The sequence below is a fragment of the Callithrix jacchus genome, chromosome 7 (assembly GCF_049354715.1).
Source record: "Callithrix jacchus isolate 240 chromosome 7, calJac240_pri, whole genome shotgun sequence".
Lineage (NCBI taxonomy): Eukaryota > Metazoa > Chordata > Mammalia > Primates > Cebidae > Callithrix > Callithrix jacchus.
In genome coordinates this window covers 122,883,873-122,905,662 of record NC_133508.1, presented here as the reverse complement: position 1 = coordinate 122,905,662, position 21,790 = coordinate 122,883,873, and the positions used below count along the sequence as shown (strand labels likewise).

The window sequence follows — 21,790 nt, the reverse complement described above, 5'->3', positions numbered from 1 at the left end:
AGTATCCACCGTAGTCATCTAGGGCAGTTGTTGAAAATGTTATTTCCAAACCACTCTTAGGGTTCTGGTTTAGTAAATCTTACATGGGACCCAGAAACCTGCATTTTTTATAATCTCTGCCTCCCAAGGGTGACCCTGATATAAGTTATTCCTGGGATGACACTTTGAGAAACACTGGCCAGGCTGGTAAACTCTTTGAGGACATTTTTGGTTTCCATACAGTATCTAACGTGTTTGATACAGTAAGTTTTTGGTAGATATTTGTTCAGTTGAGTTGTTGAAATTGTATAAAGAAATATGTCGACTGATAGTAGAATGGACTTGTTTTTTTTTTTTTGGAATCACATTTTTGCCTCCTTAAAGATATTAGTCTGTGCACTTTGCCTAATTGAACTAGAAATGGAAAACTAGATGACTTTGTTTTAGACTTACGGTGAATAATTGAAAAATATACTTTGAAGATACTCTAAATAGGAAATTTATTAGATGTCCATTAAAAGAACTTAAAAATTATTTTGAGAATAGTACAGAATTAAATATATACTGGAGAACACTGAAGGAATTCCAGAATTTCTAAGAAGAGCGTTAACTATTTGCAGATGTCTTTTCTTATGTAAATAGCCAGAAACCATTTCTGCCTAAGATGCCCTGAAAATACCTGTGATGAAGAATTAGTGAAGAATAGGAGCTTGCTCTCTAGATAGGATTATGTAAATTTGCTCTTGTTTTCCTTTTGAAATTTGATTCTGTTCATGGATACCAAGTTGATAAATGGGGGGAAATCATTTAATCTAAGAATTATTGGTAAACAACCATACCTTTAATAGAAGATGCCATTATCAGTGCTCATCCATCATGTTAAGAGATAGTTCTTCCAAAAAAAAACTTCCTTTGTTTATAATATATTTGTGTTACTTTGATCAATTTGGTGTTAATAATAGTTAAAATTATTCAGTTCAGAAGAAATTTTATTATTTAAAACATAAAGGTCATAGGTAATGAAATTTTACATACACATTTTTATTGGAGAGAAGGTCAAGTATAAACATACTACTTGGGATATGGACATCCTACAAGTTTAAGTAGATGCAAAGAGCATAATTTATGGTGCACTGTGAATACTGATGATTTAAAATGAAACAGATCACCCTTAAGTAAATTCACTAGGATGTAAATACTATGCTAATTTAACACCAATATCATCCATTTTAGAAAAATATATGAATAATGGCCATGTGTGGTGGCTCACACCTGTAATCCCAGCACTTTAGGTGACTGAGGCTGGCAGATCACTTGAGGCCAGGAGTTCAAGACCAGCTTGACCAATATGGCAGAACCCTGTCTGTCTACATACAAAAATTAGCCAGGTAGTGTGTACCTGTAATGCCAGCTACTTGGAAGGCTGAGGCGTGAGAATCACAGGAGAATTGGAATGGAAAACAAGGTCAGTGAACAAGTAGGAGTTCTAACTTAGAAAGAAGAGCTTATATATATAAGTTCAAGTGAAACTCAGTATTCAGTGCACCATAAATTATGTTCTTTGCATCTACTTAAATTTGTAGGATGTTAATTTTAAAATGTACAGAAGTATCAGTTTTTCACAGTTATTTTAGGTTATGTGTAAGCAAAAACTGTAAAGACCCTGAGTAAGTTTTCCCAAACACACACAAAAATTGTTTCTAGCAAGAGTGATTTAAAATCAAGGTTAAATCTGGGGGCTAAGAGTTATCTTTATAGAATACAGTAAGTATGAATGACAACCTTTTATTGGGTGCATTACTACTATTTAGGCACTCTGGTAAGCACTTTATACATAATGTAATTATATTATACATTATAAGTATATTATAATTAAATGGATAGCCCTGTCTACAGCTGTGTAACCACTAAATGGTGGAACCTAGGTCTAAACCTAGGTCTGCCTGCACTCAGAGCCTCAGTATGTTCTTTGTAATACAGTACATGCCTTTCAGCACCGTAATCGTAATGCATGTTTTCAGATTATGTGAACCCCAACCACAGTTCTTTGTTATACCTTTTTGGGATTGTTGTTTATTTTTCAAAGTAATCATTGTCAAGAGGAGTATGTGTTCAGAATGGCATTAACCTTTGACCACATTTTGGATATAGATTCTAAAACAAGGAAAAGGAGGATAAAACAAAGAACAGAGGAAGCATTATTTAAGGATTACAATAATTCTGTATTCTATTATAGAACAAAGGAAGCATCATTTAAGGATTAGAAATTGTTAGAGTCAACCTGAAGAATGTCCACACCAAAAGGGACTATGTAGAGTGGTTTACTCAACTTTTTTATCATCTCAAAGATTATACTCTTCCAGTGATGGAATGGGCTTCATATGTGGTATTCTTAGTAAAGTAATTTTATGATAAGAATTGTAAACTTAGCTCTAAGAAAGCTGAAGCTCAGCTAGTTGGTACAGTTGGGTAAGTGTTTACTGGACAGATATAAACTCAACTATTGAGGTCTCAGTAGCTTTAAACCTGAGAACTTTAGTTTGAGAGGCTATATTTGAAGTGATCGATCCAAAGTGATGAGATCGTCAAATTCTTAGCAGATTGCAAGCCTACAATTTCTATAGTGATGATCTCACTTCAAATATATACTATTTTGAGTCTTGGTTAAGGGAATTACATGAAATATAAAATGTGAATTTTCTCTAAAAACAAGTGATATTTTAACTTAATATTAATCTAAGAAATTTACCCATCCTGGTTATAGAATATTTTGTGGCCAATTTAAATTTTAGATACTACAACTGTGAATTCTATGTATATTCCTATATCCATTCTCTGTTTGCTACTTTAAACATATCTACTCTCTACCCAGTACTGTAGGCCTAGCTCTCCCTTCCTATTGCTACCTTACACATATCACATATACGTGCTTCTTAGAAAGTCTTTGTCCTTTCACCTCTGGTAAATACCTTTATAGTACAATATTGTATTCCCAGTACCAAGAACAGTGTCTGGAACATAATAGACTCTCAGTAAATATTTGTTGCGTGAGGAATGAATGAACAAGCGAACAGTTGAGTGAAAGAAATAACAAAATTGGCTTTACAGTCCCAACTCTACATTTCCTTGAGTGGCCCTGGGTAAGATACTTAACTTACCAGGGCTTCAGTATACTTAACTGGAAGACAAAAAAGACTGGCTTGTAAGTTCCTGCCAACTCTAAATACCCTTCTATAATGTAGTTAATTCATGGACTATTTAACCTTTAAGCAAAAGTTTCTGTGAGGAACCTAATCATATTTTTCAAGGTAATACATCCTAATAAAGATCAAAGATTTAAGCGTCTGTACTGATGAGACACTTGCATTCACTTTTAGCTTCAGAGGAAATGTATGTTTTGTTAGCAAAATTGAGACTAAAGATTAAGATTTAAAATCCCTACATTAATTAGAGGGGAAAAAAGTGAATGCAGGAGAAAGGATTTTAAGAAACAAGTAATTAACAATACTGTATTGTATACTTGAAATTTGCTAAGAGGGTACATTTCAAGTGTTCTTATCACAAGAAAAAAATGCTAACTATATAAGGTGATGGATATGTTAATTAACTTGATTATGATACCATTTCACAATGTATACAGTACATCAAAATATCAAGTTGAGGCCAGTGCAGTCACTCACACCTGTAATCTCAACCCTTTGGGAGGCTGAGGTAGGAGGATCATTTGAGCCCAGGAGTTTGAGACCAGCCTGGGCAACATAGGGAGACCCTGTCTCTAGAAAATAAAAATAAAATTGTATACTTTAAATATATATAATTCCTATTAAATATATATTATTTAAATATATATAATTCCTAATTATACCTCAATAAAGTTGGGCAAAAAAACAATTAAGGAGAGGGGTAGCTAGGGTTAGGAACTGAAGTGCCTAGATAGTGACAGGCCTGTGCAGCCTGCAAGAACAAAGAATATTTGAAGTCAGTACTGAACAACTTGGGAGGCCGAGGCAGGCAGATCACCTGAAGTCAGGAGTTCAAGACCAGCCTGGCCAACATAGTGAAACCTGTCTCTACTAAAAATACAAACATTAGCCAGGTGTGGTGGCGCATGCCTATAGACCCAGCTACTTGAGAGACTGAGGCAGGAGAATCACTTGAACATGGGAGGTGGAGGTTGTGGTGAGCTGAGATTGTACCACTGCACTTCAGGGTGGGTGACAGAGCAAGACTCCGTCTCAAAAAAAAAAAAAAAAAACCAAAGAAACAAAACAAAACAATAAAAGAACAAGAGAGTATATTTACTGGGGATCTACTTAGCTTTTGGGTTTTTTTTAACTTTTAGGTTTAGTGATATGTGTACAGGTTTGTTATGTAGGTAAACTCATGTCACAGGGTTTGTTGTACAGATTTAGTCACCCAGGTACTAAGCGAAGTACCCAGTACTTCTTTCTGCTCCTTTCCCTCCTTCCACCCTCCACCTTCACCTACTTCCTAGTTCTTCTTGTCTGTGAGTTCTCATCATTTAGCTCCCACTTAGAATTGAGAACATGTGGCATTTGGTTTTCTGTCCTGCATTAGTTTGCTAAGGATAATGCATCGGGATTTAGGAGAATGGCAAACCCCAATCCAAGGAAACTGAGAATCACAATGAAACAGTACAGGAGCTGACAGACAAAATAGCGAATATAAAAATGAACCTAACGGATCTGAAAGAGCTGAAAAATACACTTCAGGAATTTCACAGAGTAGAGTAGACCAAGCTGAGGAAAGAATCCCAGAAATTGAAGACGAGTTATCTGAAATAAAGCAGAAAGAAGTAAATAAAAATGAATGAAAAGGAATCAACAAAACCTCTGAGAAATATGGGATTATGTAAAGAAGCCAAATCTATGTATCATTGGCATCGCTGAAAGGGATAGGGAGAAAGCAAACAACTTGGAAAGCATATGTTAAGATATCATCTATTAAAACTTCCCCATCCTTACTAGAGAAGCCAACAGTCAAATTCAGGAAATACAGAGAGCCCCTGAAATATTCTTCACAAGGTCATCCCTAAGACACATAATCATCAGATTTTCCAAGGCCTAAATGAAAGGCAGCTAGAGAGAAGGGGCAGGTCACCTGCAGAGGGAACTCCATCAGGCTAACAGCGGACCTCTCAGCAGAAACCCTTTACAAGCCAGAGAGTTTGGGGGTCTATATTCAACATTGTTAAAGAAAAAAAAATCAGGCCGGGCACGGTGGCTCAAGCCTGTAATCCCAGCACTTTGGGAGGCCGAGGCAGGTGGATCACAAGGTCAAGAGATCGAGACCATCCTGGTCAACATGGTGAAACCCTGTCTCTACTAAAAATACAAAAAATTAGCTGGGCACGGTGGCACATGCCTATAATCCCAGCTACTCAGAAGGCTGAGGCAGGAGAATTGCCTGAACCCAGGAGGCAGAGGTTGCGGTGAGCCCTGATCGCGCCATTGCACTCCAGCCTGGGTAACAAGAGCGAAACTCTGTCTCAAAAAAAGAAAAAGAAAAAGAAAAAAAATCTTCAACCAAGAATTTCATTTCCAGCTAAACTAAGTTTCTTAAGCATAGGAGTATTAAGATCCTTTTCAGGTAGGCAAATGTTGAGGGAGTTTGTTACCACCAGACCTGCCTTCCAAGAGATCTTGAAGGGAGTACTAAATATAGAAAGGAAAAAACCATTACTAGCCAGTGTTTTTTTGTGCCAGTGAAATGCAATAGTTGTTTATTTGTCTGCCTCCCCTCATAAAGTGTCAGGTTTATTTCTATGAACTTCCATTACCAACAGACTATCTGTGCATAGTAGACACTAAGTAAATATTTGAGGAATCAGTTGAGGAAATGCCAGGCTAATGCTTACAACATTTTCACATGCATTAATTCTAATAAAGTATGTACTGCATCTTCTCTACTTTATCTAATTAGGAGTCTTAGGCTCTGAAAAATTGACTTATCCAAAGAAACTAAGTTTGTACAGTTTATAAGGTTGGGCTTTGGACTCCGGCCTGTTTGTTAACAGAGTTCAGTTCATGCTTTTTCTACTAACTAGTCTCTGTCTCTGTCATAAATCATAAATATAATTGCTAATAGGTATGTCATTTCCTTGCTGGGGTGCCAAGTTACTTTTGGAGTATAAAATCTTATTACTGATGCTAGCTTAGCAAGTTACACTTTGGAAACATTTTGACCTGTTATATTATAGTCCTTAAAAAGGCCATAAGTAGGTATCTTTCCTACCATCCTACTGGTGAGAAAAAGTAAGTCTCCTTGTGGAGTCATAGCTCATGAGGACCAGTGATAAGACTGGAACTCCTCAAGCCTTGTGGATTTGAAAGTAATAAATTTACCAGTGAAAATCAGAAAAGATTTCAAAGAAATGACATCTAGAACAAGTCAGAGCCTTGTAAGCCCCTCTATAAAACAGGTTTTAAAATATATAGTTGGCCATTTGATTTTACCACATTCATAGTTTAAATATTGTGGTTAGAATAGGATAATTTACCAAGTGCAGTTCTGAACTGGTGAACTTTCTGAATTAAGGTGTATGTATGTACTACACAACTCATGATCTATGCTTCATGTAAATGAGGACTATACATGAGCCATGAGCATGGAGCACCCTCATTTACATGGATACATAAAAAAATTCCAAAACAAGGTGCACTAATTTAACTACTGTGATTTTTAAAATATGAAAACTAAGAGATTGGGTGAGAAAAAGATTAACTTTGACAAAATCTTTTTCTATGTGACTTGAACATTATGAGTTCCAAAAATTGTTACACAGAAGTATTATTTGGAGAAATTTTAAATAATACCTTTTTAAATTTTAAATAAAAGAACTAAAACTTTCTTGGAATCATTTAGTTGAACTTCTAACCTAGATTGAGAAATAAATACAAACTACGCAAAAATATAGGTAATGTGTTACGTTTAGTAGATAAGTATCAAAAATAGTAGAAATGTAGAGCTGAAGGGATGTTGGTGATCACATAATTCAGTGATCTTATTTTAGTGGAAAAATACTGTGGCCTAGAGACTGCTACTAGATCATTAAATTTGGAGAAATTCAAACTTAGTTTTGGTATTTTTTAGGAGATGGAAGGGGAGATGATCCATGAAATGTCAGTGATCAGATGGGACGAAAAGTGGGTTTGTGACTTCCTTTCTTTAAAAACTTGTCTTTTTGAGTTATGGAGTTTTTTTTTTTAAGCACACTAATTTGCTAATAAAGTACACAGAAAGAAGTTCATGAACTTGGCCAGTTGCTTTGAAAGTTAGTGACAGTCAAGATTAAAAGCACACCCTTGGTTATCACAACTTTTATTTATATAATGTAACTGTAACACCTGTTTAGCCCACTGAGCCATTCTGCCCTCATAATACCCCCATGAGGCTGCCCAGAGCAGGGTCAGCCAGTGATCCTGTGAGGGTGAGCAAGTGAAATAACAAGAGGAAATGTCTAAGAAGGGTCCCAGAGGGCAAGAGAAAAGACAAATGTTAGTATCTTAATTCCACCAAACCTAAGTAGTTTGTCTTATGGTAGCAGAGCCATTATACTAATGGAAATACCAGAGTTGGTGAAAATTTCAAAAAGATAAAGCTCTCCCTTAGGATTCAGTAGCTTAATGGCTTGCAAAGGAGCTATACCTAAATGTTTTAGGCAGTGCAAAGTTGGGCTCTTAAAACTTGCCTCAAGATAATGGAAGCAGAAACATTCAAAGTACTTTTATCTTCTTGGAAGTAAATGTGACAATAAAATAATGAGTTGAAAGGTCATACTGAAAGCTGTAAGGCTGCATTTAAAATGCAAAATGCATATAAAGGCAATATGTTCACTGCTAATGAAATCCAGTGACTTTGTCCTGAACTAAAGTTTCTATAGGAAAGTGCTCTTATTTCTGGTAAATAAAAATATAAAACACATGTACTTAGGGCTTAAATAAATGAGTGAGCAGTTTCTATGTTTTATCATTTAGCCCTCACAGTAACTCTCTGAAGCAATACCATGATTATCCCCATTTTCAAGCATGGAAACTGAGGATGAAATAAGTTAAGTAACTTGTCCAGGATCACAGACCACTGAATAATGGAGCCAGGACTTTAACTCAGAGTTAAACTGCAAACCCAAACAACCACTAAAAGTTATTGCTTCATTTGACTAAATTCTAAGTCCATAAAATGTTAACCCCATATGTGTCTGATAAGCTTTCTTTATAAACAGTTTAAAAATTACTTTTAATTTACTGATAAATATTAGTGGTAGACTAACAGTAACCACTGGTAGTGGAAAATTTTAAGAAATTCAGAATTTCAGCTAAAAGATTATTTAGTGAAATCTGACTGCTTCATTTAACAGGCTGGAAAGCTGTGGCCCAGAAGCTTACTGACACTCAATAGCATATTGCTGACTAGAAGTTTGCAACATTTTAGGCTAAACACTAAAATCCACTGATTCTAATCAAAATCGCACAACATACCAGATTTTCATTGCATAAAATATTTTTAAAATAATTTATTAGTTGACGAGTCTCTTATAAATCTTTGTATCCTTCATGCTTTGCACAGTGCTTGCTTAGCATGTAAAACAGGAACCAAGTTTTTTTAAGTAAACAAGTATAATCATTATAGTTTTAGGATCCAAAGCATGTATAACTTTTTGCATAGTAATTTTTATGCATCTCTGAACATTCCTCTGCTAGGAACATATTTTATATCAGCAGTAATTTTAGGCTCTGATTCCCATGTGGCTTTTGAAGAACTCTTTTCGTTGCTTCTTGGTTTCAGATTTGGAAATCTAGAGAAACCCAATTAAAATTTAATATTACAAAAAGAAATAAGACATCTAAAACAATAAGTGTACACTGAAAATTATTTACCAAAAACTGAAACAAGTAAAAGAAAATCCCTTATTTGAAAAATGCCTTTGAATAGAAGCCTTATGCTTTAATTAAAATGCACAGAAGATAAATTATTCCAAGTGTTTGTAGAATGTGACTTGAAAAGTTCCTGTTTGAGAGCCCAGGTCTTGTTTCCTCCCAAGAAAAATTTAGTTATCCCCATTTTATATTTTACTTTGTAAGTTAAAATCCTATACTTGGATATCTGATACAATCTCATTTTTCTTTTTTATATAATTACTACTAACTTTTAAAAAAATACTGCTTATTTCAAAGAAACATAATGTTTAAAAGATGTGAAGCATTTAATCTTTAAATGCTAGAAACACTTTTAAAGTATTGTAAGCACATCTGTATTACATTACACACAGGGAGAAGAATGTATGAATTCTATGATCTGTGGGCACTAAGGTGGCTGGTTTAGAAAAACAGTATTTTGCATTTCAAGTTTCTTTTCAACATAAAGAATATTCTCCAATTCTAAAATGAATAATTCCAGGCTGGGACATGTGGTCAGGGAAGCATAAGTAAAGTTTTGGTTTTACAGTTCTTCTTTCATGTTATTCAGCTTGGCTCTGCATTTTGTTAAGCACTTTGTTTTTCCTGATTTGAAAACAATTGCATGAGACAAAATCAGAACATGAAGAAATCCCTACATCAGATTTCTTAATAAATATCCTGCATGTCTTAGACAGCTATGATGGTGCAGATAATTTATTACTAATTAAGAAATACCAAAGTTTGTTAAAATTCACGCTTACAATTACAGCAAATTTAAATGCATTCCAATGATAGCCTCACTCTTGATCAGTTGTGTTCCAGTGTCCTTTTTTGAGCAGGAGATAAAAGGATGGACTTATAGCTATTAGTCTGTATATCTCATGTGATATGTATTTTACATGTGAATATCATCTGTCAGTGGTAGAGATGAATAAAAATGCTGGAGAGAACTTCACTACACTGATGGACATGTTCTCAGCTTTTTCTTCTTTGGCATGAAATGACATTAACATGCCAACGTATTCTTGGATGTACCTGCTAGTGAGCTAGCTAGAATTCTACCCCTTTCACTCCTACCCCAGAAAGCAAGCAAGAATGAATGTTCGGGAGATACATATTCAATCACCTCAAACTTATTTTTTTTAAATAATGATTTGCGAATTTCATACTTTAATGAATTAGCAGGTAATTACCTGTGACACATTCAGCAGCTATGTCATGATAAACTCCATGTTTCTTAAATTTTATATGGCAATATAAATTTCTGGAAACTAGTTAAAATAATTGACTTTTACAAAAGCCAATTTCATAATCAGTTATTTTATTGCCATGTTACTGGAAATTATCATAAGATGATTGGTTGTCTTTAAGACTCAAAATAAATATATTTGAGGAATTTGAATTGTTTTAGCTAGTCATCCTTTTATTCAAGAAGAATAAGAACAATAAATATTATGTAAAAGCCTTTATTTTTTACTTGATATGGAAATTGGTAGCTTGTTCTAGAGCTTTCCTAATGTCAGAATATTTGATTTTTTTAATTTAGTTTTAGAACCTCTATAATAATAGCTTTTACCTGCCTTTCTTAGAAGGTATTAAAGTTATTATACTATAAGAAAATAACTACTGAATTGTCATCACCTCTTAAAAATTTTTAATGTAAAAAATTTTCATATATTTATTAGTAATTTTGAATGTTGAGTATTTCCTATTTTTTTGTTTTTGTTTTTTATTAATAAGATATTATGAACTAGATCCTTATAAAAGTCTCCTAGACAATTTGAGGAACAAAGTGATCATTGAGTATCCAACATTACATGTGGTATTGAAAGGATCCAATAATGACGTGAAAGTTCTTCACCAAGGTAAGTGTAAATTTGTTCCTGTAATGCTTAGAATAGCTATAGAGAAACCAAAGCAAAATGGGTCCACTCTTATTTCTTTATACATGTTTTCCCACTGTATTTACACACTTACAGGATCTACTCTATAGCTACAGCTAATGTGAAGAACTAAATAAATGAGATGCTGCTCTTTTTCTGTTTTTACGAGCATATAATCTTTTAAGACCAATTTTAAGTGAATGAATCAAATTGAATGACAAAGAAAGGATTTTTTTGGCCTGGAGTTCTGTGTATTTTTGTCTCTTTTTAAGCTAATAGTCTTTAAGTAACTGTCCATGATTACATACATTTACTCCATAGTTAAGACTTTAGACATTTCTAAAATGAGGGATTACAAAATATTTTTAGTTGACAATAAAAATGTTGAATGATTAAAAAAAAAGCTAGTATTCTACCTTATAGAAAGAGATAATATTGCAAGGAACATTATATTTAAAAATTTGGCAGCATTTAGACTAAGCTATTATCATTGCCTTTACCCTTTATCTCCTTTTCTAAACCCACTGGTTTTATTTTCTCTGCTTTTGTTTCTCTGATTTTGTGATACAGGGAAGTACTAGAACTGGAAAAAATGTACATAAAAGTTTAATACATAAAATTACTTAACTATAGTTATAACTTCTGACTAAAGTAAACTAATTGTATTTCTGAATTCAAGATTTTAGAGGATGAGTAAAATTTAGTGACTGTCTTTAAAAAGTGAAGAAAATTACTCACCTTGACCCAAAACTATTACATAGCACTTTCAACTACAGGAATTATAGATACAGGCCCAGTTTTGTTATAACAAACTTCAGAGGAACATAGAATCTTTGTCTTGAATTGAACTCTATTCTTTAAGTAGTATTTGCAATGTGTGATTTAAGTTTTATTGTTATACCACCATTACTCTATAAGATGCAGTAATCTATGTTGTAATTTTTTATCTGTTGCGCATAGTGTTTTTTCTTTGCAAAACTTAATAGAAAAAAATGTTTTTCAAAGTGGTCAAATTTTACCAGTGCTACAACTTGAAAGTAGATTTTAGTTGGCAAACATGGTGTTTCTAATAGTAAATTATAGACCTCCAAATCACATTTTATTCATGACATTAATATTTTTCACAATTTGAGAATATTCTATATAATTTTCTCAAAATAAACTAGGAATTTTAGTTTTAAATGGCCAGTTTCACTTTGTTTAAGCTTTGTATTACTTTGCTTTTTTCTTAATAAATTCACACAGTGCTCTCTCAAATGTTGGTTTCAGGAAAAATTGTTTAGTGATGTAGGTTAGTAGCTAGGGCAAACATCATCTGTGTAAATAAACAGTACACACAGCTCTCCTTTCACCTTGTATAGGAATGTACATTTAAGGAAGGCTTTCTGTAATGAAGCAATAAGAAAAGACTACTAGTGTACTGGGAGCCTTATTGAATAAAATTTGCTATTTTTCTGGTAGGTATATGATGTTTGACTTATTTACAGAACACAGATGACTCATGCTTTTAGTACAGAGGATTATTTAGAACTGTGTTAGCAAAAAACCAAAAGGATCTGACAGGATTTTAAAACCATACCAGTTTTGTCACATCATAAGTACACATACCTTAAAAGTAATGCCCAGGTCTTCCTGTATGTGCATTTCTTTCTGTAAGTACTTTAAGGTGTCTGTTTCTTTATACATTCTCACAGCATCAGATATTCTGCAGGGTGATCCCTTGATGAGGGAAGGGGATTATGTAAGAAGAGGGCATTTTCTTTGGAGAGTCTTGAAATTCCTTCTCTCTCTGGAGGTGAAAAAGTTGGATTTTGATCCTAAGTTCATAGTACAAGTTGTCTCTTTCCTAATTTGGGGGTAAATATGTTTCTGGGCTGGGATTCAGTAGTTCCAACACCTGATGGTTGTTATAGTATTTGTTTTGATTGTAGATTGCCATAATTTTTTTAAACTCTGCCTATATTAATCAATAATAGCCAAAATTTTGTTTGTTTGTTGCTTTTTTAGGAATGGAAAAGGTTAACTGGAAAAGGATGAGCAGTTAAGATAGTCCGCTAGATTGGAGATGCTGAGTTCTGATTACCTACATCAATACAGTAGGAAGTGCTCAGAATGGTGTAACTTGCTTCACAGGCTGTTATTAGCCAAAGTTAGTTTGCAGATTTAAATGATTGATAAAAGCATGCTGCATTTCAATCTAAGGAAAAAAGAATGGATCCCTAATTTAAAGAAGAAAACTGGGCACCTTCAATAGGCAAAGAAAGGGGAAAGTGCCCTCCATACTGCTACAAATTCCCATTAATTTATAAATGTCAGCAAAATATACTTTTCAATGTTCTAATATAACTCAAAATTAGAAAATGCCTCAGCCTTTAGAGAAGGAATTCAACCCAAAATCGATTACTTGATTAGTGACAATACCTGACACAGCAGCTACTCATATATCAGTCTCTTACTGGGCCAGTAAATCTTTCATCCATTCTCCCTCACTCACCTTTCCTCATTATTCCTTACCTCTCTTTTCTTTCTTTTCCTTTTGTAGGGAGAGAGGGAAGGATTTTAGGCACTGGAAGACACATGTAAAACTTACTATGCAATAGATGCTACAATAGTTTGCCTGAAGTACAGAGACAGCCAGAGGAGGAAAAAACTTACAATATCATGGAGGAACTGGATGGACCGCTAGTGTTAATAAAATTTCACAAAGATTGGGACGATATCTTGGATGAAACTTATTTCAACGCCTTACTCATGAAAAGTACTCAGTAAACACTATTGTGGTTGCTGGTACAGTCTGAAGTCTAGATACAACAGCAAACCCCAGGGAACTTGTCACTTGGAATATGAGGCACAGTTCCAGGTGTATGCTTCTAGCATCAGCTTTTATAACCTGTGGGCCCTTGAGCATTTACTTTGCCTCTCTGAGCTTTATTTTTCTTATCTATTCAATGGAGACAACAGCCATAAGCCTCAAAATAACATATTTTACCATGACAATTTTTAAGGAGTTACTACCTATTATTTCCTTTTAACATCACAATACAATGAAATAGAACACTTACTCTGGTTCCCATTTTGGAGATTTAGGGAAAAAACACTAAAAGGCAGAATGACTTGCATTTACCTTGATTCAGCAAACATGCTCTACATTGTGAGGATAGTACAGAGAAGAAAACGTCTAGTTTCTGTCCTCCAGGAACTCAGTTTAGTGAGTCATAGTCAGTCTTGCTTGCTCTAAGCAAGACAGGGGTGTCAAAGAAGCTCCATTTCTACTCTGAGTCTTCTTTCCTGTGAAAGGAAGGAGATGGCGATTAGCTAGTCTTCTGTCACTCCACATTGACTCAACATATACTGACCTTCAATTTAAGTTTAAAAAAAAGTCATGGAAAAATTTATTCCAACCACAAATGGCCAGCCTGGATAATAGTGATCTATTCAATGGCATGAATATGGATCATAACCACATTGTGAAGTGACCATTCCCCAGTCTTCCACAGAGTCAGGAAGGATGTTACCTCACAAAATATAATTGCCACTTTCAGACATCATTTCTCTATTTATTGTGGCCAGAATTGTATATCCTAGCTGCCTGGGACATAATGTGGTTTGTGTGTCCCAGTGAGTAGTGCTGTTGCTGTGCATCAGAGGGAGGGAGAGAAGAGAGACAAAGCAAGCTAAACAGAAACAGTATAAACACTTGACTGTATGTTTACTTACTTTTTCCTAGTGAAAAGTGAATCTACCAAGAACCTTGGCAATGAAAATTGAGCGCTTTTTCTGGAAGAATATGAAAATTTACAGAGAATTGCAGCAGACTCTGCATTGATGAGCTGTTGGATGATTGGGGTATTGTCAGTGGGTGATTGGAATTTTTTGTTTGTATGAAAAATAATCTAAACTTTTTTTAAAAATGTGTTTTATAGCCTCTTGAATTAATTGACATGTAAGACCCCTTTACTCATTTTAAAAACTCACCTTTGCACTTGATCAGTGTAGTACTTACTAGGCCCTGGCTTTTAATATGCTTAATTCCATAAACTGAAAGGTGTTTTTTTTCCTTTTTCTTTCTTTCTTTATTTCATTCTTTTTTTTTTTTAGATGGGGTCATGGAGTGCAAGTGGTACGAGCATAGCTTCCTTAAACTCCTGGGCTCAAATGATCCTCCCAACAGGCTTCTACCAGGCTAATATTTTTTGTTTTTGGTAGAGACAGGTTTGGCTCTGTTGCCCAGGCTGGTCTCAAATTCCTAGCCTCAAGCAATCCTCCCACCTCAGCCTCCAAAGCACTGAGATTACAGGCATCAGCCACTACACCTAGCCTTAAAAACTTTTTTATTTGTTAATTTGATGTATGACCAAACCCAAGGATCACCTGTGTCAACCACAGAGTTGGCATTCTCTTTAGTAGAACCTCATTAAACAGAAAGGCTGTACAACGCACTGTCTAGCCACAGGCGAAGAACTAGTCATCCATCAGTTGCCCTTTCTTATCTTTAGAGTTCATATGTAACTTACCCTTGTGAGACAGCTTTTCTACTTGAGAAACTCCTAGTACAATGTCTGGACTAAAAGCCTGAATAAATACTATCAACTACTGTTTCTTATATTCACTTCAGAAAATCAGTGGCTCCACATTGTTTGAGCCATTCATCTACTTATTCAAATCTTACGAATTCTGTGCCTTTCATCACATTCCCAGTCCACTCTCATCATTACTGCAGAAGGGTGTGTGATGGTCAGTTTTATACTGTATTTTGATATGTCTAGCAATAACTTTTAAAAAAGTAGGAAATCAACATGTTATTGGGATGTATATGTACATTTTAAGGTATATACACAGCTTAATTTATACGTTATGGCAGCTCTGTATACAGTTTGATCTCACATACTGAAAAATCTTAATTTTATTGGAGTTTATATCACTATGAAACTGCAATAAGAGTATAAGAGAGTAAAAGATTGTTACATCTGTATTATATGTGTATACTTAATGGTTAAAAAGCAATGATAAAATTGGACATTAATGAAATTCATTTTAGTTTATAGTTGGAATAAGTTTTTTGCCGAAAAGAAACCAGAGATGTTAGTTAAGGAGACCTTGAAATATGAAAAGATAATGAGAAAATGAGAATTTGTAGAACACAAGTATAACTTGGGGTAGAAATTGGAGAAGAGAATCGAAAAACAGTAATGCCGGAAAGACCCTTGGTATAAAAGTAGTAGTGGAAATGTGATTCATAGAAAGTTCATAGAAAGTGAGGCCTTGAAATTTGAGAAATATACATATATATAATCTCTAAAGCAACTTCAGGAATCTTCCCCTAATACATGATAAAGAATTTGTGTAGAATTATGTTTTTCACAATATTACTGGAGAGACAATTAAATGAGATTTCAAGGAATTCATTTATAATCTAAAGAGAAATGTGCCTTCTTGAAACCAGCAGGAAATAGATGAATTGAGTGAAACATGTCATAGAATTGTTATTAGGAAAAGTGGGATAAAGTGTACAAAAAGAACGTGTGATCTGAATATCAGGGTGGATAGGAATTTCCTGACAGTGAAATCTGTTATGATGCAGTCTCATTTCCAAGAAAAGTATTGAGTTCCGTCCCTTCTGAATTTAAATTGAAAACTAGACAAAAAACAAAATATCCTGTACTTTCCACTGCTGAGGAGGAAAAAAGAAATTTACATCATCTAATGCATCTTTGCCATCTTTATTTTCTAGAATTCTATTAGAATTTTCAATTATAGGCTTTCTTGGGAAAGAATATAACTCAGAATTCCCCTAAATTTAACTTTCAACTTATTTGATTAATATGCATATTTATTGCCATAAGATTTACAATACACATGTGTTTTAGTGAATTACCAATGGCTTGGAGGGTATGGAATTGGAATAAACTGAAAGCCCTAGACGTTTGTAGCATTAAGACCCAATTTCTTTTTGGAGGCCCTCTCCATGTTAGATTATTGACAAATTCTGATGAGTAAACAAACCCCTTGACCCTTGTTAAGTTCAGCATCCTGCATTTTGTTCATAAATCACATCTTAAAAGGAGAAAAGCTCCACTTGGTTTTATTTTTTTAAGCAATGATTTCAAAGATAGGCCTTTCATAATTGCTAATTATACATATGGGATTAATAGTAGTAAATTATAGTAAATAACACTTGTACCTGTGCCTATTATAAATATGAATTAGCCAGGCACAGTGGCTCATGCCTGTAATCCCAGTACTTTGGGAAGTCGAGGAATTTTTGAGACCAGCCTGGCCAACATGGCAAAACCCCGTCTCTACTAAAAATACAAAAATTAGCCAGGTGTAGGGGCAGGCACATGTAATTTCAGCTACTCAGGGAGCTGAGGTACGAGAATCACTTGAACCCAGGTGGCAGAGGTTGCAGTTAGCTGAGATCATGCCACTGCACTCCTGGGCACTGCCTGGGTGACAGAGTGAGACTCTGTCTCAAAAAAAAAAAAATTGAAAAGTTATTAAAAATAGATATTTAATATTTCAAACTGTATTGAGCCAGTTTGTTTTCATGTAGCAAGTAGTGGGATTCAGGTTTCATGACATATAATAAAATGTTAATCACATAACTATAATGCCAACAGTTTTCTTTATACATTTCTGCTTAATTAGGTTGACATATACTTTGTGTTATACCTGAATTCATGTTACTAAATTTTACATAAAGATGCTGGTCTATTTTTATTTAATCATACACTGTTACAGTTTGGATGTAGTTTGTTCCTACCAAAACTCATGTTGAAATTAGATTCCCCATGTGCTAGTGTTGGGAAGTATTGGAAGGTGTTTAGGTCATGGGGGCAGATAGATCCCACATGAGTAAACTAATGCCCTCCTACTGGGGTGAGTGAGTTCTCATTCTTGCTGTCGTGGGAATGGATTAGTTCCCACAAGAGCAGGTTATTGAAGAGTCTGGCTTCCTTGATTTTCTCATTTTTGCCTCCTCTCTTCCCATGTGATCTCTTTGCATATGCCTACTCCCCTTTCACTTTGTGCCAAGAGTGGAAGCAACATGAGGCCCTCGCCAGATAACAGCTGCCCAATCTTGAACCTTCCAGCCAACAGAATCATGAGCCAAATAAAACTCTTTTAAAAAATAAATTGCCCAGTGTTAGATATTCTGTTATAACAACATGAAATGGACTAAGCCTTATTCTATTGCATTAAAATGTGTTGTTTATTTTCAGGTAGATATAGTGAAGGATGATGAGTAACCAATCATTCTTCATTTGCAAGTGACAGAAACTCAAAATAGCGTCAGCATGAAGGGAAGTCGTCAAAAGAAGTCATCTTATCATTCTACACACTTGGCTCTGATTATTTTCTTTTTTTATGGATTGGTTTTTCTCTTCCAGGCAGATTATCCCCTTGGGGATATTCTGTTAGGGATGAGGAGCAATGAGGTGAAGATGGTGGATAACAACAATTGACAGTTTAAGCTTACCTTATCATAGCAAGGTTCAAAGATTTTATATAGCAAGCTATGTAAAATTTTGGAGAAGTACTTTGATTTTGCCCAGATTGGATCACATTTATTTCCTGAGCTGATCAAGAGAGGAATTTGCCCAAGGGATTGGGAAATTTTTAGAAGAAAGCTGTAGGGAGCAGGTGAGGAAAGGTAGTTACTGAGAATACAAAAGTAACACCTCCGTTGCATCCTATTTGAAAATTAGTAGCAAGAGATTTCTGATTTGTACTAACAGAAAGAGTAAAGTTTAGATTTAATCTGTAACTCTTCATTGTTTATAGCTAGAGATTTTAATTTCTGCTTGTTCTCATCGCTGCTTTTGAGTTGCCATTATGGGTTTTTGGATTTTTGTTTTAATGCCATCCATTTTTGTTTGACATCATGTTGCTCTTGGTTTGAGCAGATGTACATAGCATATGTTTTCATTACCAATTTGGAAATTTTTCCCAGTGGCATCAGCATTTGAGAAATGCTGATTTTGAAATTAGAGTACTAGGGGAAAATGTTTCAAAAATGAAGACTATTTAAATAAAAAATTGCTTTAAATAAAACTTTGGGGATCTGTACTTGACTAAAAAGTATTTTCTTTAAACTTTTGTCTTTGAAAACTAAAGTGTGTGTGCATGTGTTCATTAAAATGACCTATAACATGAACATTTTCCATACTGGAGTGTGATGTACTGCACTCATTTTGAACTTTAGAACTAAATGCATCCTTTTTCATTTGATGAGCTACTACATAACTTTATTTTCAGTTTTATTTTCTTGCCAAATAAAGTACCAAAGCTCAGCCTGACATTTGGTAACCCCTGACTTGGTCCCAGCCTGGTGTTATAGCTTGCTCACTCTCTCACTCACTCTCCTTTTCAAACTACTTCAGTTACATAAAACGTCAAGGACCAATTTAATTCTGCATGTGGGTATACAGTTTTCCCAGCACTTTTGATTTTTTCTTGCAGTATCTTCTCCTCATTGCATCTTGGTAGCTTTGTCAAAGGTAGTTGCATGGGTTTATTTCTGAGATCTATTCTGTTCCTTTGGTCTATGTGTCTTTTTATGGAGTACAGGGCTGTTTTGATTACTATAGCTTTGTAATGTATTTTGAGGTTGGATGGTTTGATGCCTTCAGTTTGTTTTTTTGTTTTGGCCACTCAAGCTCCTTGGTCGTTTCATCAAATTTTAAGATTGTCTTTTCTTTCTATTTCTGTGTGGGGGAAAAGCCATTGGAGTTTTTATTAGGATTACATTAGCTCTGTAGATTACTTTGGGTAGTATGGAAATTTTAACAAAATTCTTTCAATTCATGAACATGGTACATCTTTCCATTTATTTGTACTTCAGTTTCTTGCATCAATGGCTTGTAGGTTTCAGTAAACAGATTTTTCACCTCCTTGGTTAAATTTATTGCTAAGTATTCTATTGTTTTTGATGCTATTGTAAGTAGGATTATTTCTTTCTTTTTCAAACAGTTCATTGTTAACCTGTAGAAACCCAACTGATTTTTGTATTTTGATTTTGTATCTTGCAACTGTACTGAATTTATTAGTTCTAACAGTTTTTGGTGGAGTCTTTGGGGTTTTCTATATCATGTCATCTGCAAAGAGACTATTTTACTTCTTCCTTACTGATTTTATTTTTCTTGACTAATTGTTCTGGCTAGAATTTCCAGTACTTTGTTGAACAGAACTGGTGAGTTCTATTCTTTGTTGTCTTGTCTCTGATATTAGCAAAAAAGATTTCAGCTTTTCACTGTTAAGTATGATGTTATCTGTAGCCTTGACACATGTGGCCTTTATTATGTTAAGATACATTTCTTTCATACCTAATTTGTTGAGAGCTTTTTATCATAAAAGGGTGTTGAATTTTGTCATGTGCTTTTTCTGTATCTATTGAGATGATCATATGATTTTTGTCCTTCATTCTGTTAATGTGGCGTGTCTAATGTCTTGATTTGCATGTGGCACCATCTTTGTATCCCAGGGATAAGTCGCATTTAGTCATGGTATATGACCCTTTCAGTATGCTGTTAAATTCAGTTTGCTAATATTTTGTTGAGAATTTTTGTATCTAGGTTCAACAGGGATATTGGCCTTTGAGTTTTTCTTTCAGTGTTTTTATCTAGCTTTACTATCAGGGTAATACTTTTCTCATAAAATAAGTTTGGAAGTATTTCGTCTTCAATTTTTTGGATGAGTTTGAGAAGAATTGGCATGAATTCTTCTTTAATTATTTGGTAGAATTCAATGAAGTCATCTGGTCCTTGGCTTTTCTTTGTTGGAATGTTTTTTTATTACTGGGTCAGTTTCCTTACCTGCATTAGTCTGTTTCTATTTTCCATTTCTTCATGATTCAGCCTTGATAGGTTATATGTTTCTAGAATTTTGTCCATTTCTTCTAAGTGATGTAATTTGTTGATGCATAATTGTTCATAGTATTTTCTTATGATTCTTTGTACGTCTTTGGTACTAGTTGTAATTTCTCCTCTTTCATTTATGATTTTATTTATTTGAGTTCTTTTTTTCCCTTGGCTAGTCTTACAAAGGTTTGTCAGTTTTCATTTATTTTAAAATCTTTTTTTTCTCTTTTGTTATTTTATTTATTTCTGCTGTAATCGTTATTATTTCCTTCCATCTGTTAATTTTGGGCTTATTTTTCTTTCCTAGTTCCTCAAGATTTAAACTTAGGTTGTTTGAGGTGTTTTGTGTTTTTTGTTTTGTTTTGTTTTTGTTGTTTTGTTTTTTTTTTTTTTTCTGTTAGCCATGACGTGTTCTCATCTTTTTTTTAATGTAAGCATTTATCATTATAAACTTTCTTCTTAGAACTTATTTTACCACATCTTATACATTTTGGTATGTAATGTTTCCATTTTTGTTTTGCTGAAGTTTTTTTTATTTTTCTTTTGATCTTTTCTTTGACCTGTTCTTTGCCTAAGGAGTGTGTTGTTTGATTTTTACATCCTTGTGAATTTTCCTTCCTCCTTTTATTCATTTCTACTTCTATATCATTATGGTTGAAAAAGATACTCAATATGATTTTAGTCTTTTTTAATTTGTTAAGACTTGTTTTGTGGCCTAACATATCTATTTTGCAGAATGTTCCATATGCACTTGAAAAGAATGTTTATTTTGCTGCCATTAGATGGAATGTTCTTTATATCTGTTATACAGGTCCACTTGGTCTATAATGTTGTCCAAGTCTGCTGTTTTCTTATTGATTATCTGGATGATCTCTCTGTTGTTAAGGGGGGTGAGCTGCTAAAGTATCCTATTATTCTGTTCCTCTTTATTTCTCTTCATTCTGTTAATATTGGCTTTATATATTTAGGTATTCTGATGTCAGATATTTCGAATTGTTATATTTTCTGACTGGGCACAGTGGCTCTATAAACTCAGCACTTTGGGAGACTGGGGCAGGCAGATTACTTGAGGTCAGGAGTTCAAGACCAGCCTGGCCAACATGATGAAACCCCTTCTCTACCAAATATACAAAAATTAACTGAGTGTGGT

General features: G+C 34.3%; 1 protein-coding gene across 3 annotated transcripts in view; it reads left to right on the top strand.

The window, feature by feature from the left end:
* The window catches only part of ZNHIT6 (zinc finger HIT-type containing 6), a 59,543-nt gene extending 40,708 nt beyond the window's left edge, over positions 1-18,835 (top strand). The window contains exons 9-10 of one of the 3 annotated variants that reach the window (XR_013520219.1): positions 7,093-10,762; positions 14,508-14,767. Coding sequence is in view for 2 of the 3 variants with exons in the window: in XM_002751027.6 (XP_002751073.2) it covers positions 10,638-10,762; positions 14,508-14,548 (166 nt within the window). In the remaining variant the exon portion in view is untranslated. Of the gene's footprint in view, positions 1-7,092; positions 10,763-13,322 lie in introns of all 3 variants that reach the window. The other 2 variants (XM_002751027.6, XM_009001616.5) reach the window with 2 other exon arrangements.
* The last annotated feature ends 2,955 nt before the right edge of the window (positions 18,836-21,790 follow it).